General features: G+C 39.2%; 2 protein-coding genes across 5 annotated transcripts; both read right to left on the reverse strand.

The window, feature by feature from the left end:
- Positions 1-1,704: 1,704 nt before the first annotated feature.
- On the reverse strand, positions 1,705-8,218 carry myoz2b (myozenin 2b). Of its 2 annotated transcripts, XM_037108191.1 has the most exons (6): positions 8,004-8,218; positions 6,815-6,931; positions 5,352-5,518; positions 4,731-4,824; positions 3,526-3,676; positions 1,705-3,441 (listed from the first exon to the last, which is right to left on the reverse strand). In XM_037108191.1, the coding sequence occupies exons 2-6, from the start codon at positions 6,894-6,896 to the stop codon at positions 3,216-3,218; spliced, it is 720 nt and encodes a 239-aa protein (XP_036964086.1). In that variant the 5' UTR covers positions 6,897-6,931; positions 8,004-8,218; the 3' UTR covers positions 1,705-3,215. The 2 variants fall into 2 exon arrangements, with proteins under 2 accessions (XP_036964086.1, XP_036964091.1); XM_037108196.1 differs by lacking the exon at positions 6,815-6,931 and having other exon boundaries at positions 8,004-8,215.
- An 820-nt stretch (positions 8,219-9,038) lies between these two features.
- synpo2b (synaptopodin 2b) lies at positions 9,039-19,002 on the reverse strand. 3 transcript variants are annotated; one of them, XM_037107991.1, is made up of 4 exons: positions 18,479-18,994; positions 16,798-17,528; positions 13,929-15,985; positions 9,040-11,094 (listed from the first exon to the last, which is right to left on the reverse strand). In XM_037107991.1, the coding sequence occupies exons 2-4, from the start codon at positions 17,483-17,485 to the stop codon at positions 10,567-10,569; spliced, it is 3,273 nt and encodes a 1,090-aa protein (XP_036963886.1). In that variant the 5' UTR covers positions 17,486-17,528; positions 18,479-18,994; the 3' UTR covers positions 9,040-10,566. The 3 variants fall into 3 exon arrangements, with proteins under 3 accessions (XP_036963894.1, XP_036963886.1, XP_036963877.1); XM_037107999.1 differs by having other exon boundaries at positions 9,039-11,094; positions 14,658-15,985; positions 16,798-19,002; XM_037107982.1 differs by having other exon boundaries at positions 16,798-18,993.
- Positions 19,003-20,136: the final 1,134 nt, after the last annotated feature.

Here is a 20,136-nt window from a genome sequence, read left to right on the forward strand (position 1 = left end):
TGTTTTTATTTATTTATTTATTTATTTGTATTCATTTTAGTTCCCCTTTTTTGCTCCTCATCGTCCACATGAAATACTAAATAGGTGAAAATATGTCACAATTTCCATTACAAGCAACACTGGACAAAGAAGTTGTCAAGTGTTCATCTTCTTTGTTGTCATTTTGTGCAAATAACAGGTAATGTCAAGCGTTTGTTTTGATCAAATGACAACACAAATCTGCCATGTCTGTCTCCGCGGTAAACAGGACATGAAACCACAAAAATCAGGGCAGATGGAGGGGCCTGGAAGGGGAACAGCCCGCAGAGCTGAGCAGGTTTTAAGTGTAGACAGGACAACTGAAAGAGGCTGATGGTGCGCACAAGCCAGAGTCAGCAGAAATGACAGTCCTTGTCATTGGTGTGTCTCTTCCTGTTTTTTAGTGGATCTGTCCAAAATAGAACAAAGTTTTTTTTTTCTGTGCAGCCTGAGCACATAGCCTCGTTACACAATACACAAATAATTCTGAGCTAGATTTTCCACATTTATTCCACAGTTTGGAGCTAAAATGACACAGTGAACAAGGGCTTGGTGATATGACCTGAGAATGTCCTTTTTTTAAAGGCTATATCGGATACATCATATATGTCTGGATATGGCTGGCTTGGACTGATGACAGAACCAAATATCACATCATTACTGACAAATACCTTGATATTGATATTTTATTCATGTTTTAGGGATTGTTTTTAGTACTTTTACAAAAAAATCACTTCGCTACTAAAATCACTAAATCAGGAAAAGACAACTCCCACTTATGTCATATCATTATACTTAACAATATTCAAAAAATAAGGTGATATATAGTCTCAGAACACAATATCAATATATTAACGATATATTACCTGGCCTTACAGTTAACCCAGCCTCATGCCAAGTGCTCATCAGCTACTGCCCTTCTCATTCACTTCCTTTGAATATAGTGTGTCCTAGTATGTTGTGTTTAGTACTACATATGCGCTCATTTGTGTGTGTGTGTGTGTGTGTGTGTGTGTGTGTGTGTGTGTTCATGTGTGTGTGTGTGAATGTGTGAGAGTCCACAGCATGCCAGCCAGCCTGTGAAAAACAGTGTAAATTCACTCTTCATGAGTTGTTATTCTGAGAAGTCCTCACTGCTTTTCAGTCCAAGATTGAAATCTGTTTCCAAATGTTAAACGTCTATCACAATCACAGAAACAACTGTCAGTGACACACTGTGACTGTAGAGAGTTAAAATAAGACATTCTAGTCATACGTGTTCTGATATATTTAATATATAAAGCATGGACCTTGTGCAGTCTATAGAATGTGTATATGAATACAGTGTGTGTGTGTAGCATTTCTCTGATCCCATCTCTGCTCTGCTCCAGCAATAGCACTGAAACCTCCCTTGAGACACATGAAGCGTTTTTGGTATTATTTATAAAATAGCCTGGAAAAAAAGGCTTCAGATTTCTTCCTCTGAATGTTGCACAGCTGAGTTGTGTTGAGATGAGGTGTCAAACCAGACTCTATTTTATGTTATTTTTAGAGTCAATTTTTTTGTAACTGTTTTGTTCTTGCTCTTTTTTTAGTTTCCAGTCAGCAGTAGTTTAGCCTTTTCTTAAAAATAAGTCACTTAGATAGACTTAGAGCAACTATAAATATCATTGTGTTACCACCATATTCAGACAGGCTGTGAGGACATTTTGAGTTTATTCAGTAGATTTATTTCAGTTACTTCTATCATTATTTGTTTTTTTGTACTACCAACTTACAGTTAACCTTCTGTATAAGACAAGATGTGGATGTCAGTGTCACATACCGTCCACTGTATAGATACTCGGCCATGAAATTTAAACATCACCCACATTTGTTGTTAAGTTATGATAAAAGTCAGGGAACAATGTAATCAACTGCTGAGAATTTCTCACATCTTTTAGGCGTGGGTAAAAAAAAAAAAGAAAAAGAAAAAAAATCACAAATGCGCTTACTTATTAACTGTATTAATGCATTTAAAATGATACAGAATTAAACAGCTGAAAAAATCAAATCACTTTTGCACATCTCACTTGATGGATTGCCCACATATCATTCTTTGTGAATTCTTTGGCTTACTGAGGTTTTGGAGAAATGATATGCATGTTTTAAGTTGACTCATAAGATCCCACTGGCCTTGAATTCAATCCTGCCAGAATGTTCTCTCCTACATTTCCCTCTCTTGTTTCCCAGCTGTCTGAAAAGCAGATTTTGTAAATTGTTCCTTAATCCAGGGCGTATGGGCAGTCACATTCAGATGCATAAGGATGATGTGAGTTAAATTAGTTGTTAAACATACAATATACAGCATGTAATATATGTATGTATGTATGCAGAAGAAGGCAATACACTTAAACTGTTTAGAGGTGAAATACACTAAAGTACAGCAGAAACATCAAATATCACTTGCAGACATTCAGTGAATTTTGCAATCATTCACAGTATTACCACCATAGGTTTTGACATCATAAAGTTACATAAAGTTTTTACTTGATCTGCTCCTAGAAACAACACAGAACAAACTTTGACATTTTTTTCTTCAGCATGACTACATCCATTTTGTATTCATGTAAGAATTAAAATGTATTTTCTAAAAAATGAGTGTTTGTATGAAGTTAATTGGTGGCTTAATTTTAAAAGCATAATCTTTGTTTATCACACTGAATGATTTTTTTCGTTGGATTATATATTATATATGATGATAGATAAAAAGCAATGAACAATTTCAGTTTGTTTTTCTATAACATCAATTTTTACACTATATAGACTTGAAATACTTACCAATAATAACTAAACGTGATTTACTGCATGTTCCAGTTTTGTGCCACCAATAAATACGTTTCATTCTTTATTTACATTACATATTCATCAGTTCATTGACCATTTATAAAAGTTACAGTTTTGCTTTCAGTATCAGTTGAAACTCTTAGACTTTTTGAATTATGCATAGCAAATTCATTTTGTTATTTACATGATTTTCCTTTGAATACAATTTCAGTGTACACAAAACACTCTAGCCAACAACTGCATTAAACATTTTGTGTCCACTGGCAAGAAATGAAAATGGGGGGAAGGAATCGTGACTGAGCTACTAATTGACTGTTTTGCCGTCATCACAGGCAGGGCCAACACACTATAGCCCACAGCCAACACCATGTTGCTGGATTCTACTGCTGCATCTACAGGTCATCAGACTCTGGGACTTTGATGGGCTCCAAGGTAATCGTGGGTAGGATCAGATGGGTGCCCTCAGATATCCATCCCTGGGCTGTCCTGTTGAAGGTGGGCCGTTTCACGCCTGGGTCCTGTAGTTCTGGGTAACTGGGCGGGTTCAGGTCTACCTCTGGGAGCTTGAATGTGATTCCTCTGGGAGCTTTGTCAAAGCCACCAAAAGGAGTAGCCACCCTGTAAATGATATTGAGCATGAATGATGCTCTTCATTGTACTATTTCTCACGGTGACATCTTGATAAGGGTGTTGTATTCTCACCGGTTAAAGCATCTGTACTCAGGGAGATCTGGACGTGGGTCTGGTGCTGGCATTGTCAGTTTGAGGGATTCAGCGAGGTCAGGGTCACTGAGGATTGCCTGTTCCCACGGGGAGTGGTAGGACTTAAGCATAGCTGATGCATTCTCTGGAGCTGTTAAGAAGCAAACGAAAACAAAAAAGCACACATGAACTTCATGTTGTGGAGGATTGTCCCAGCATATCGTAGAACATCTTCTACACCTGAGCCATACATTTTGAACGCTGTTAAAAACTGACATTGTGTGACTATCAGCACTATTACACGTAGTTACAAAAAACGCTACACCCTGCCACTCATTAGTTTTACTTTACAGCTGCATCACTGTATTGATATACAGTATCTCTAATGTGATATAGCACTTTCAGCAAATGTGCAATATACAGAAGTGCAATACCCTAGCTACTATTGTAAAATTTCATGTATATCATATTGTTTTACAGGCTATAGCAAATATACTATTTTTATACTTATACTTACTTCATGATCTGACAGTATGGTTTATGCAGTCAGGGGTTTATGCTGAGCTGTTTTCTTTAGCCTTTTTTATTTTGGAGGCTAAAGTTTTAGAGTGGATAGGATTATGAATAGAGACTGTGCTTAGAGAACACTTACACGAGGCAGACTGAGTTGTCCATCATTGCGATCTGAGGCCTTAAAATAGCACATAGTTGAAGTGTGCACTCATCATATAAAGTGTCGACATGGGATGATACCCTACTGGAGCATTTAAGAACAAGCACAGGACTCTGTTGGCTATTAGAATAAATTAAAGGTAAAATAAAATAAAGCATTTAAAGCTGCTCATCCTGTATGATTAATCATAGTTCTGTTATGGTGTCAAGCTATTAAAATTAGTTGCCCTAAGAGGAGACTGGCTGTTAAGACTGTATGATACCAGTTGTCATTATTATGACAGCATTACATAATCAGTTGCTCTTATTTCACTGTGCAGCGCAAGAGCTTTATTTAAAAGACAGTTTGAAAGTGAAAGAAATAGTTGATAATGGATTCCTTTTTCACTGACTCAACAGTCAGTGCTAATGTTCCTACATTTATTATTACTTAGGATCATAAATTAGTTCATATCCTGAATAATGTTTTAAATCATGATGCTCCATATTTGATCAAATCAAAATCAGCCGCTCTAACTGAACAGCAATAGTACCTGAAGCAGTGTTTTCTTGATTAGCAGCATTTCCATCAGCTGGTGGATCCACTTTAATTTCCACAGTGTGTGTATTCTCAGTTAAAATATCATTCTGCAAAACGGAGCAAAGTACAGGACATGTATTGAGTTTTAGTTATTAACTGAGTGACAAACCTTGTCACAAAAGTTGTCACATTCATAGCTGCTCTTGTGTTTGATGTACTCTGATACATGTGTACACAAACACTCGTAACTACGCAAACACACCCACACGCAAGCACGCACACAAACACACACACACACACACACATGCAGGGAACACATCTACAGGCACTGATAAACTGGGGAGCAGCTTCTCAGCAAAGTGCCTGAGCAGCCTCTCAGGGGATTTGGCTGGAGGATGGATAAGACACGAGGCACATATCTCTGTTATCATCCATGTGGTGTAACACTTTTTTTTTCAGGAGCGTATGTCCTGATAAATTTCCTTGATGATTAATAGACAGACAATTTTACACATTTTCATGCAGGCAAAACTCCAAATAGTGACAGTTAACATTGTTCAAGAGCCTTTTAGTGTTTTACACATCCAGTTAATCAAACTTAAAGTGAGGTAATTACACACACAAGTTGACTTACATTTAGCTGTGCATTTGCCTCATTTTGGATACTTTCAAATGTATATTTTTCAGATCTCCTCTGGCGCATCTTGAAAAGCCGTGAACCTCTGTTGGAAAGCAACGATAACTCCTCCAACATAATGTCTTTAGGAGTGCTGAGTTTCTTTCCCAGATCCATTATGTCCCCTGTCAGGCAAAAAACATAGTGAAAAAGTACATTTATTCATATGTACAGTTTATGTTTATAACTTTATAGCAATATAACAATAGGCCTATATAATTCATTATAATTAATTCATAATTATAATTTGCTTGATAACCAAGCAAAAACAGTAATAAGTCATTGATGTTATTGGGTTGGCAGTAACAAGCAGAAGAGGACAGCTTCCTCAAGGGACGAAATGCTGGCATACATGGTGTGGCAATCATAATAATTTGTAAATTGTAAATTAGTTTGGCAAAACAAAAAAACAACGTAGACTGAATTGTTGAGCACCTCAACGTGGCTTTTTAACGTCATCCACAGATATGCGTTTCCAAGTGGCACTAATTTTGGCCTCGCTTTTGCAACGACTGCTGGACTGCTCCTTTTCCTCAGAGCACAACTCCCAACAACACAGGACTAAAACATGGGTTTATTCATTCATTTTAGTCTATAAGGGAGAGGTGAGAGCAGATAGATAGACATGGTGCCAGGCTGCCATATTTACTGGATCCCTAGTAAGCCATTATTTTGTGCTTGCAATGGCAGACAAAATTGCATAATAGAAGTAAAAAGGTTTATAGGGAAATTACATGAATGCCAATGGTATCAATACTCTATAGCCATTTTGCAAATCAACAGTTACTTTTTAATGAGAAAGTTAAAGCAAAAAAGCTTGTCTATGGCCAGTTTAAATAAACTGACTATAATGAAATAATGTCAAACCAATAGGTAAGTTGCTGAGGAAGAGTGGCAGGCTTTGTTTTTGCCCCAGGACCCAGTGAGTTACTCCAGCCCTGCATTTAGAACTTGAAAGTGCTGGATACAGAATATAAATATACACTCAGAAATGTCCCCTGATATCATTTCATCAGCTGAACAGGTTTCAGGGAGCATCCTTAAATTACATCAAAGGTGTCAAAAATTCATATTGTCCGTTTTGTAATCCATGTCATGGAAAATGGGTTATCGTTGTACTTGAAAATTAGTTTCAGATGCACACGCTGCTTCCTCATCCACCATACGGAATGTACCGCAGCTGTCATGGACCTTCACATAACAAACAGCTACACGGTCCTCACAACTTCCCGCCCCTCTCCAGAAATAGACTTTTGAAAAGGACAACGACAAAAGATCAGCCACCATAGGTAGTAAATCATCCCATTAGCTTATTTATGGTGAGTGCTAGAGAATAGCCCTGACATTTTGAACCCAGAACAGAATGGATATTCTCTTGCAACATTGTGATCGTCCTCTAAGCCTCAGCTATAACATCATACCATTGGTACCATGGATCTCTTGGCAAATAGCTGCTGCACACTTCTTCCTCTGTCCAATTGGCATTGTACAGAATTGTGACATTGTGGCTTTGGCAAGGTTGGCAGAGCTCAGGAATACTGGAAACACATACAGGACACAAGATGTAGTTGTTTTGCCCAAGTCATAAAACTGTGACCCCCAACATCAATGCTCATCATGTTGTCTTTCATCAGTCATAAAGGAAAAAAACCCTAAATCTGCAATGTTGAATTATTTTCAAAATTACACATTAAAAAGGTGACAAGGAAAGAATGAAAAACCAGATCCACAAGTGGCTTTCTTGTGATAATACCATATTAATTGCCCCATTATTTTCCGTTACGTAACACTTTTTTGAGACTATAAAGTCCATCTCCCATTTGTTGTCATCATCCATCTGTATTTGAAGACTATTTCAAACGTTCCCCATCAAATAAATCTGCCATATCAGTGTTTGTCATGTTACAATAATCTCTTTAGAGGTTACATTTCACAAATAACAATGGATTGCATAATCCTAAAGCCCCATTGTACTCACATTGGTACCACACTCATAATTCTTAAATCTGGACTTGTCAGTGGATCAATTTTTGCGTATGTGAGCTAATGTTAGTGGCATCTCCTGTTAATGTCACAAGATGAATCGCTAGTTTAAAGGTCATGGGTAAATATTGTGTCTGAAGTTTTTGTCAGTGACTAGACATAGCAAATGTCCAGCAATGCAAAAAAGTGCTCTAACATAATAACTGAAATATCTTACTCACATTTGCATTGGTCAGCACAATCATATATGTTTAGGCTTGTAGTTAAATGCTGAACATGATGGTACAACACTACATAAAAAAAATCCAACATAACTCAACTATGCCTATCTGCCAGCTCTATAGCTATATGTGTGACAATTTTAAGATTATTTCCATGCACTCTAAAGCGAAAGCAAATCAATATATTACTTAAGACAGAAAATGTATGTGATTTACTGATAATCTGGCAAAAGTTGCCATTCTTTTAAAGTCATTGGAAAGTGACATAAAAAATATTATTGTTAGATTTAGATTTAGATTAATTTATTTTATCGCAATACAGTGACTTGTATCTTCTAACATACAGGAATATAATTCAAACATAAAACATATTTACAGAATACACCTTGACAAGTCTCACACGTACCTGTGATGGTATCCCTAGTGTGCAACCTGTATCCTTGAAGGGGGGACACGGAGGCTCAGGGGTCAACCTACAGTCGGTAGTTTGATCTTCCCTGATCTTCACACTCCTGGACACTAAAGCCAAACTGTGAGTGTGTCTCTGTGTCTGTTGTGAATGGAATGCAGCTTACATCAATAGGCTAAATTTAACCTGCCAAACACTCAAAACCACTCTCAAACACCATGGGGCATGGATAGCTACCAGAGAGAGAGAGCGCAAGAGAGTGAGAGGATGGACAACACACACATGCCCACTGATGTTCCCTTAGGCAAGGACTCCCCTCGAGAGACATGTTCCCCTCCTTGTGTTAAATCTTCAAAGTCAGCTTGTCTCTGTAGGTTGATGTAACCTCCGAGCATTCAACTGAGGGAGGTCGTCAATTCTGGGCACAGCTGCAACCTGTAAACTCCTCTCTTCGACCGAGTTGTATTACTGTTCTTATGTGTGATTACAGACTGTGGATAATGATTTACAGACCAGTGAGGGGCAAGGGGAGTGTGGTCTCATCCCGGAGATGATGGTCAGCCAAAAAGATTTTTATGAAGTAACATCGAGGTCATTACCCTGGCTGTTGAACCTGTTCTCATACTTCAGGCGTACTGAACATTTAATCCCTTGTGAAAAAATACTCTTGATGCATGATAAGTTGTTCAAAGTTTAGTTACTGAAAGTTAGTCAAACATTTACGTACACTTGTAATGAACATGTATATCCTGGCAGTCAGTTCCGATGATTACTACAGTTGTCTCTTCATGGAGTTTGGTTCAATAATTCATTCATTATAGGTCTTGTGAAAATCTGCTTGGTCAAAACCAAATCTGCTAGGTCAAAAATGTACACACAGCAACTTAGATAAAGTTTGCAGACTGCTAGCTTACTTAGTTTTAGCAACCTCAGAAAAGACCACACGATAACAATAGAGTGCAGTAGAGTTCCGCAGTCTCCTCCAAATAGTTAGAAATGCTCAATTCCATTTTATCCCTGCCCGTGTATGAACTTTGATTGCATTTCCATGGAGTAATAATCATATAATAATAGTAATAGTAATCACTCGCCAGGCTCCCCCACAAGGGTTACTCTGTGTCACGTTGTGTGAGATCATGGATTGAATTTACATTGGTATATCTCTTTAAATGTTTAGTTCTGATTTATGTTCTTGACAGTCATGCAAATGCAAAAGTGTATTTGATCAGGTATTACCTCATTTGCATGTTTAAAAATAACATTTGAGAAAATGTGTAATGCAAAGAATCTTGTCTTAATGCAAGAAATCAACGGGAGAAGTTTTGTGGTGATATCTGTTTAACTGTTCCCTGTCCATTCAATTTTTAAACAGTAATATGCATTGTTATTGTTTTAGCATAATGTCAATGGACTTCAAGCTTTGACATAAAGCCACCCCAAAAAAACACTGTAAGATTTTCAGGTATTTTTAATTTTTCAATTTGTGTGTGAAAGGTGTGAAAAATAACATTTTACTCAAGAAACTGATCAACCACAAGTTAAAATGTCCAAACGTTTAGCCAGATAGGATAGACAAATGACAACATCAATGGCAGAAACACCACACAGTGTATGATGAAATGTGGGACACTGCAACTTCCTTAGTGCAGATAGAAATAGTATTTATGTAATTATTAAAGATAGATAAATAGAATTGTTCACTCTTTGAATATACTTGTCATCACTACTGCTATAGTAGTGAGAGAAAGAACAAATATATGTATTTTGTAATATTTGTAATGGTTATCATTGTATGAAACATTTAGATGTAAAAGAATATGCATAACTCCAACCTGAAAGAGTGATCACAAAGCCACAGTGAGTTACAGATACAGCAGCAGTTAATGACTGAAAAGCCACACATAAGATTTTTTGAAGTGCCTTATTTCTCACCAAATATTTATAGCCAACAATGTCAAAATTAACAGCATCTTCAGTGAGCAACACCACTCAACTCAAAAAAGGCAATCCGCCAAACATTTCTTTCGTCTACTTGTACTTCAACTCTCATAACACATTGCTTAAACTTTTCTTGACTGTAGTGGTCCACGTCTGTCCTAAATCTGTCTCTCGCTCTCTCTCTCTCAAAAAAAAAAAAGAAAATCACAAAAATTATTCTGAAATGATTGCTTACAAAAACTCCCATCAGTGCTTCACTGGGTAATATCTCACATTCAACAACACGGCACAATAGTAACAGTGTTCCAAAGTTACTGTGTCCTTCAAAACAGGTCACCACTCACACTATGAAGAGTGACTTTTTTTCATGCAAGACCAGTCACTGCCATTAATATAACATATTATCTAAAATAAAATGATCTAAAATATCTGAATAAGTCTGAAGCAAAACAAGCCAAAAAAAAATTTTCATTGCAGAAGATTGAACATATTCCGTCTCTTTTGGGCAAGTTTACTTTATCTTTCATCCTTAGCATACTTAGCATTATCTTCTTTCCCATATATTATTTATGTTGGTATAAATGTATATTTCTCTTAAACTGATATAGTGGTCTTAACTTCTCTAGATTGCACTATGCAAGGGAGAGTACTTTGTTGTACTCATGCCCTTTCCCATGTATCCAATACTCGCCCTGCTGGCAGGCCTTAAAGGCTGGGCAGGTCTGAAGGGAGGCCCGAAGAAGGCTTGTTTCTCAGGTGAAAATGTCCTGCTCATGGACGGTGCCTGAAAAGCTGGGGCCGCATGGTAATGACCCATGCCAACAGCTGCAGGATCAAGAGACACCCTGCGCTTCCATTCATCAGGAGGCTCTGGCAGAGACCTGCGGTGTCCTGCAGCTTTGACATTGGAGGCAATCGATGATGGGACAGTCTGAAACATAAAGGCCTCATCAATGGAACCAATGGGGCTTCTAGATGCTGCCTCCCATGGTGATGGTGCCTTGTAGACTTTTTCTTGAAAGGATGTTTGCCTCTGTGTAGGTAAAAATGATGATTGGATTCCAGGTGTGCTCACAGGGGACAGAAGTCCATGCGAAGACAGCGAATTCAATCGCTTGGGCAGGCTCAGGGAGCGGCTTCTACCAAATCCCTGAAAGAAAAGAACATCTCAGCTGACTGGTGTTACATCTGTGCAGACTTTGCTGCCACCCTCTGGCTTCATGGAAGCTTGGATAGTTAATAATGTTCTGAATTGTTTGTTTTATTTCAAATTAAATGTTGAGTTTTAGAGAACAAAGGGGTGCAAACAAATAATAGATAATTCTGCCATCATAAAATGTACAATTTCTTGGAAAGATTGCCTGCACAATGACTGAAAACGTAGAAAATCTTAAGATGCAAAAGTATACATTTACTTTACTTAAAAAGTGACACTGTTAGAAAATGTGACAAAAATAAAATGTTCAGAGAAAGGACTATTGTGTGTACCTCTTAGATAGACAGCCTCTTACTTCCCTTCTCCTGATTGATTAAGTATGGGAAATGGGATGAATATGAAATGGGACCGCTGATTTTTGCTACACATGTCTAATTTTCTAAACTCTGGTGTCAACAGCAGAAACCCTCTCACAAGTCATTGTGAAAAATATCTTCTAAAATGTCTGATTTCTAGACCAGAGTTTAGAGTGATAGAAATATATGGGGTCTTATGTAAATGTCTTGAAGCAACATTTGAGATCTCACGAAATATTGAAAATAAGTGAAGTTTTAAGTACTTACCTACAGTTGGTTCAAGAAACTTAAAGTATGTACAGCGGCAATGTTACTGCATTAAAGACATTTAAAAGATTGTAAAACATAGCTTGGAACCATATCTATGCCAGCTTGTCTCTGCTTCATCTGCTTCATCTGCTTCTGGGAAATCCACCCTAAAATAGAACATTTTTAAAGGCCCTTGACACCCACAAAGGTGTGTTCACTTTTTATGGCTGATTAGACCTCTTCTCATGCTGAAGGCAGGAAGGGCAGAGTTGGAAATTATTTGACATCTCAGAACTCCCTGTTCCAGTAATAAGTTTGGTAAAGGTTTATTTTTTCTCCCACTAACATGACCTCCAATCAGCCAAAAGACAATGAATCACCTGTGTGGGGTGTGGGTTTAATAATGTTTGAATAAATACTTGACAAATTGCTGTAGGCCTGTTAGTGTTGGTTGAAAGTTAGAAAATAGTGATAGTAGATACAGGCATGGTATAAAAAAGATTAGAATAGTGGAATGGAAATTCTGCTTAATGGTGGATTTCCCTAGGATGTGAGCGCTGTCCTAAAGCAGTGTCTTTTGAGTGCCAAGATCATAGTTCCAAACTTTTCAGAGCTAAAGGTTGAGGGAGATGCTTTGAAAACAAATACACAGTCCAGTCAAGTTGAAACAGTCATATTCGTCAGTGACAGACTTAACCTTCAGCAGTTTATCATTTTGGATTAATTCAAGCAATCAATGATTGAAAATGGCCAATAAGTGGATCTTCGAAAACTGCTATTGCTGAAGGTGAGTAAATTCTGTGACAGTGTGAGGCAGTGAGAGAGATGAAGGAGGAAATATGGGTGACTCAGAAAAAGTATAAAGACAGTACGTCTGTACAAAAAAATAGAAGTTCATGACACACATAAGAAGTACACGAGAAGAAGGAAAGAGAAGTTTAATAGCATGATTGTGCTGAGTACAAGAAGTGCAATCAACAGTGATATGTTCGAAAGACAGAGACAGACAAACAAGACAAGTGTTTCCTATTTCCATTTTGAGAAGCTTCTGGTAATGTGAATCAATAGCGGAATAGTCAAATCTATGCGATAAGTTGCTATAGTGTTATATCAAGGATGAGGTTACAGAATGTCTGATGACTTTGCTGACAAATAACTGGCCATGACTGACAATTGAATAAATCCACATAAAAAAGACATTTAAAGTCATCAGGGTTAAAGATCACAATTTGCTTGCTTTTAGCTGTTGTGATACCATCAAAGTTTGGAATGAGACTGAAGGAATTGCAAATTGAATGCATCCAAACAAAAGAAGTGCAGAGACAGTTTCTCCCCAGACACACTAAATGACAAAAATATAGTAGTTGTTGTTATCCCAGTTATTAATTTAAATTTAATAAATAAATCTGTAATAAATATTATTGTATGTAGTTTTTGGGGTTAGTGGATATTACGCACATAATCTTTTTTCTTACAAAAAAAGCTAAAGGAAAAAAAAACAACAAAATAGAGACCTTAGTTGAAGGCTCTTTGCACACATTATTGCACATGTAATAGCACTTCCTGAGAATCACTCAACAATATTTAGTCTCACATTTCCTTTTTCAAGCACACATGCACCTACAAAGTCAGAGGAAGATGATATAATGTGCTAAGTTATTTATTTTAGTTTATATCCCATTATTTTACAATTTTAAGCTAGCTTTGCCATCTCATGCGTTCCTCACCATGACAGATCAAAATATCCTTGTAGCAAACTGTAAATTATTTTGGTAGTGGCCTACATTTAGACAGTGCAAAAGTCTATACATTTCCACCTGTTGAGTAAGACATTTTAGATGCTATCAAGTTGCAGATGTGATTGTGCTCTACCATCTCCATGTTGACTACACCAAAGCATGACCATATACAGTATTAGAACTAATGAAACATAGCAACAGGCTTCCACTGTGTGCCTGTCACCATTGGCTTCTTAGCAGAAAATCTTGGCCTTGGTGCCATTTGACGTGCGCCTCTAGCAATAAGAGATGCAGGAGAATAAGCTGAAGCTATGCTGTCACCAACAGATGACTGCTGGGAGGATGTGCTTGCGGGTCGGGGGCTGGGTGCTTGCTTGTGATGAGCTGCAGGTGTGACAGTGTGCTTTTCATCCAAGCGCTCGCCCTTAGCAAGAGGCTCAGCTGAGCTTGTGTCTCGGTGGGCAGAACATTTTTGGGAACTTACCGAAACGGAAGACTTAGCAGGGACTTCTGCTTTGCTTTGAGCTGCAAGCTCAGGGGCAGTATAAGTAGAATGAGAAGGGGCAGATTTCTGTTTACGGCTTTTGGCAGCCTCAAACTTTGATGCTGGAGTTGGTTTGGGGCTGGGGCTGGGGCTTTTGGCTTCAGGGGCTGAGTCATACTTGAACAGTGATGAGTCCAACTGATAAGGCTGGTGCTTCATAATATCTAAGGCGTTAAGGTGCTTTGGGGGAGCTTTAGGTTTTTCTTTGGTCTTAGGCTTGATTTTGGGACTTGTGGAAGGGGGTTGCTTGGCTGCTGATGGAGGATAGAAAGGAGCAAGAAGGGGATTATATGATAAAGGAGGTGGGGCACGAATATTAGAAGAATACCTCCAACTGTTAGGGAGAGATGAGGTTGGGGAGGGTGATCTCGTTTTGTTAGCTTGCACTGTTTCAGCATCAACAACAAACTTCTCCATACGGGATTGTCTTTTGGCAAACAACTCTGCACCTTTTCCTGCCATTGTTGAACCTTGACCAGCTCGATCGATACCTCTGTCTGAGACTCGACCTTTAGGAGAAGCCTGTGGTGCTTTGGATGCTTGGATGTATGGCTTTCCTGCTTGTGGGGGGCAAGAGGTAACTGAGTGGGGTGCACTGTCTGGTTTACTTCTTGAGGGTGAAGGTGGATGATGTGGGCTGTAAGTAGGGCTGCGGGCGTGCATACTCACAGGGGACAGTTGTGGCTGTTGACTCCAGCTATTTGTGGTTGGCTGAAGATGAAGCTGAGAGGAGGAGTTGACAGGAGCCCAGGCATTGGCAGGTGTTTGAAGTGTTGCCTGAGTTTGATCTGGTGCCCAATGGTTGGCCATCTGTTGACGTTGAGCCCAATCTCGCTGCTGTAAGTAATGCTCACTATGAGGCCCTGCAGGACTGTGAGAAGGTTGTGAAACCGGACTTCTTGGGGGAATATAGGGTTCACCAGATGGGCTCCTCCTCATCCAAGGTGGACAGTTAGGATCAATAGTAGGTTTTGGGGCAACTGGAGGGGGATTCTTGAGTTTTATTGTTCTCGGTTGCATGAAGTTACAAGCTTCAGCACCAAGACTAAAACAGTCTTCCTCTGACTCAATATAGGACCTCCTATCCCCTTTGTTTTGAAGGTGAGCATCTTGTGCCATCATAGATGGCTGTTTATTAGCGACTTTCCGCTTTGACTCTGGTAGGATGCCGGTCTTGATTGCTGGCACGGATATTCGCTCATCTCTTGAGGCTATGATGTCACCAGTTGGGGACCAAACCTGTGGGTTAGTATTGATAGGCACAGGTACTCTGAATCTTGGTTCATGGGTCTTTGTCACTGGAGCAATGCCACCAGGCATGACAGGAGCAGTCATGCCATCTTGCAATCTTAGGAAAGGCCTTGCAGTTCTGTTTGGCACCAAGGGTCTTGACACATTGGATAGCTGGTTCATCGGTTCCAAATTTTCTTGGTATTCCATGTGCTGTTTGACATTTACATCCATGTAGTTAGCCTGGTCAGTATGCGCATACATTTCCTTAGTGTCATATATATTATGTGCTTCTTTAGATTCAGGTTCTGTTAAATTCTCCACAGGATTTCCTTTATTCCTCTGCTCTTCACGCTCCGACACAATTTCATCCATCCGTTTGCGGCGTTGGGCAAACATCAAAACACCCTTCCCTTTAGTTTCTGGTAAAGCTTCCATCTCTCGAACACTTCCCCAGTTCAGACTCAAATTATACTGCTGGTGATGAACAGAACACTCTTCTTCTAATTCAGAATCACTGAAGTTATACCCAGCTGATCTGACTTCCTCAGTTTCCTCCTCTATTTGGTCTTCACTGTCGAGCTTGTTATCACCAGTTCCGTAACTCACAAGTGTATACTTCTTGACCCTCTGGCGGCGTTTCTTAAACAGCAAGGCTCCCTTATTTTGAGGGTTTGGTGCATTTGTCAAAAGCCGAGCAATTCGCTTACATTTAGATTTGGTCTCCTTGACCTGTCTTTCTGATTGGCTCTCGTTGTGACAGAGCCCTGAGACAAGAGAAGAGAGTGAGAGAGGGATAGAGAGAAAGAGAGAGAGGGAGGAAGATGAAAACATTCAAATCTGTACTTAAGCAACCATTGTTTTATTTAGATATTTTGTCAGTCAGTTGAAATGTTAGAAACAGTTTTTAAGTAATTTATAAGTTAAATAACTGTGGGACAAATTACATTTGCTTAACATTTTGCAGTTTTCTTTGAAAGCAATCTAAACACAAGAAAAATAAATGTTGGAGCTGCCCCTGCTGAAGCAGGCACACTAATAAAAGCATCATATTTACTTACAGCTAACTTGGAGGGGGGGTCTATGAGGCAAGAAAAGTGATCAGCTCACTTTCCATTGCAAGTCTTACGATTGGAAAAGGGATCGGGTAACAGGCCAGGGTAACACATGCTGGTGTCCGTCAAGTTTGCTTCTGCCAGACTCATCATATGGTCATATTTTATTCTTATCCTGCTCTGACTATTAAAGCCATGGGAATTCTCCCTCTAAGTCCACCTCAAATAGAACATGCATTACAGCATGAAAATAACCAGCACCCATAGTGCTTTGCACAAGTTATTTTTCGATTTAAATAAAGTCTCTTGCTTCAAGTAACAACTGTAATGATTACAGGCAAAGTAAATGTAAGGTTATCATCAAAAGTTAATTTGTGCCATTGAAGCAAACATACATTTGTATCTCATCTATTAATGAATCACATATTTTCAATTTAGAAAAAAAAACAAACATTTACTATATTCTGTACAGTTTGATCTGCTAGCTTCATATGTCTATAAGTATAACAAGGGAGGGTACTTACGTGTGTGCCTTGCTCTGAGCCTGTCCGGTCTGCACAGATCTGTGTCAGACTCCGAGTTCCACTTCTCTGCCTGCTCAGCACCCTCGTTTGAAATTCCAAAGAAGACAGAAGCAGGAGGTGCTTCACTGCTCCCTCCTTCCTCTGAGGATTCGACCCTCCTGTTCCCAGTGCCCAGGCTGTGTCTATTACTGGCTCCCAGGGGTTGTTCTGTGGTCAGGGTCAAGGCCAGGGTCATATCAGCAGCATGGCCAAGAGAGGAGGAGGATGACTGGGAATGCGGCCTTGATATCTGGCCAGCTTTAGACTCTCCATCCGGGTGCAGTGGGTGTTGGGACAGTGATGTTCGTGGGGTTTGGATGTGAGGAGTTTCTGTGATGGACTCAATTGATTCATTAAGGTAGATGTCATCGTCTTCTTGGTATGCAACATCCTCTTCACTTCCACTGAACTCAGGCAGGGACTGTTGCTCACCTGCAGATTCCCAGTCATGTGATTGAAGGTGGTCTGTGGACCCAGAGTTGGAAATATGAGCAGGCTGATGGTCCAAAGGGTACTCTGCATCACTAGCATCATCTTCATAGAAGGACTCTGCCAAAGACTCAGAGACACACAGTTCCTGGGAACCATCTGAACCTGACCAAGGGACCAAGTTATCATTGTTGTCTGGGTCTTCAGCTTCTGGTTCCATCTCTTATGTTGTTTCACAATGTCTTGGGTATCACCAATATTACCTTTATTGAAACAAAGACAAAGAGAGTCAGGCCAGGGAGCCCTGGAATGTAACTGTAAACCCTTGATTTAAAGAAGTAAGCACTTCAGTGCTTTTACAAAAATTCTCAAATTATAACAATTGTCACTGTAAATCCTTTTGAATTTGAGTGTTTACTGTTCAGATCAAGACATTTCTGCATTAGTACACTTGGTAATCTTTCTAACTATCATGTAATTGTCTAAGTTATTCCTATCCCCAATAGGAAGCAGAGCTTTGCTTTGGCAGTTGCATCAGGGCTGCCATCGCTCTAAATGGAATGGTATGTAATATCAAGGGGGAAACAGCATGCACATCCAAGAGCATAAGCAAAACAATTGGGTGGCTGTTTTCCGAACTCCTGTTTATACAGCAAGCTTTCTTCCCCCCCTCCGCTCTCATCTATCACTGCAACAAATATCAGCCCTGCAAAGGCTGTCAGCATTTCCATTTAAGAACTAAATCTGTAAGACTACTTATTTTATACATTGTAGAAATATTAGGCCTTTACTCAAAGCCAGTGTTTGTTTTCCCCCCGGAGTTAAATTATATCAACATATCCAATTCTCTCAAATTATTCGTTGTGTCAAAGTCACTGATAGAATAATATTTATCCAATGCAAAATGGCTGTCAGCTTTTTCCCCCATCTAATCAATAATTTAGGGCATAAATGACAGTTTCAGCAGTTTTCCTGCATATGTCTTTTTAAGGTTGATGAATAGATATGAAATGAAATTATGAATTTGTAACCTAATATGAAACTGGTCAGCAGTTGGCAGCAGTCAGCAATATTCTTTTGTCTCACGAGCAGCACAAAGTTGAAAACATACAGATTTTGATGCAAACCAAAGCCCTTTTCTTTCAAACACTGCATTACCAAATAAACACCACAAGGTGGTGCCCTAATACAATACACCAAAGAGCACTCTCACATAAGTTCACCTCCTGATGGTTCACCAGATTATAACTTGAGACATGTAATATGCTGTCAGAACTTGACAATGTGTATTTTTGCTCTCTATATTGTATCTGTTCATATCATATTCCTTAATTTCAATTGTCTGCAATAAACAGATTTCATGTGTTTGCAGACATGTGTTATGTGTTATGTGTAGACATAAAGATCAGAGGCGATAATGCCGAAAGTAACTTTTGCTAATCAAAGATTTTTTGCTGTACTGTGAAAACACCATTTTCTTTCTGTGGTAGATTCCTACCACAGTTCTTAACACTCAACCCTGGAAGATAAAGGCATAATTCTTGCTGAAATCATGCAATCCAGAATTTCTTAATAGAACCTTGTAAACACACACAGCTAAATGGTTCAGTAAACTGATTTGTTGAGGAAATAAGCAACCCAAAAATTTCAAAATGGCTCAGGACCATGCCCACTATAATTATCTGAAATAGAGGATCATTTAACTAAAGGCATTCTGGTACAACACATTTGCCTTAATTTAGGAACATGAATGCATTCAGTCACCAGCAATCAAACGTCTAAAGCAATGCAAGCTGACCTTCCATCAGGTATACAAACTGAGCTGGCAGGTTCATATTTGCGAGTCATATATTTGATGAACTGATGTTATCCATTGGAACTGAAACTAGGGATCGACCAATTATCTGTTTGGCCGATAATATCGGCCGATATTTGGCATTTTTACGATCATCGGCATCGGCGGTTTTTTCACCGATAACCGATAAAATTAATTAATGTATTTTAAAATGCGCTCCTTCGGCTCTGATGCAGCCGTCTCCGCCTGAAGTCACCACTCTCTTGGTTGTGTAACAATGTCCTGCCCACATCCCTCACTGATTGGCTACTTGGCACAAGTGAGCCAGTGACAGCCAATCAATCAACACTGAAGGAGACACAGAGGAGAACAGAGGATTGCCCGGTGGCTGCTCCAGCAGAAAAGGTAAGGCAGTGTCAGTCGAAGTTTCAAAGCCCTTTGATGAAGTTTTAAAAATACCACAGCCTTGACCAATATTAGTGATAACATTCAGGCCCAGAGTCGACATTTCACCAACCTACTTGTCTAGTCGCATCAAGCATACGACTTTGCAAGATAGGACTAGCATCACTCACGACAAAAAAAAAAAAAAAAAAGTTGTTGAGATCAAACTTTTCACAACTTCAACACGGGATAGGCTATTTAATGATGGCTCACCGCTACATTATGATTGACACGACCGGCCGCTTTAGAGCTGGGGCCAGATGCACAATAATAATAGGAGACCCTTACGGTTATCATTACTTTGTGGGAATAATTAATCTCCTAACGTGTCTCAGCCCGTGGGGCGGCTCCTGGTTTGTCAATAAACAACACCCGAGGCCATTATAGCCTATAAGTTTAACACCACACACTAACGTGTCCTCTCCCTCGGTGCTCATGCTGCCACTACACAATGATCACACAGAATATGTGTTAAATATTCGTCTCTTTGCCGGTCACTCGTAAAGTCCAGGGAAATGATGGGCCATTTCAATGACTCAAGCAGAGAGCACAAGTTTTTTCAATCAATAAATTTACCGTCGCGTCTAGAACCCACGTGTGTAAAGTAGCCTTTATTGTTTGCATTTACAATT

Source organism: Acanthopagrus latus, chromosome 1, assembly GCF_904848185.1.
Source record: "Acanthopagrus latus isolate v.2019 chromosome 1, fAcaLat1.1, whole genome shotgun sequence".
NCBI lineage: Eukaryota > Metazoa > Chordata > Actinopteri > Spariformes > Sparidae > Acanthopagrus > Acanthopagrus latus.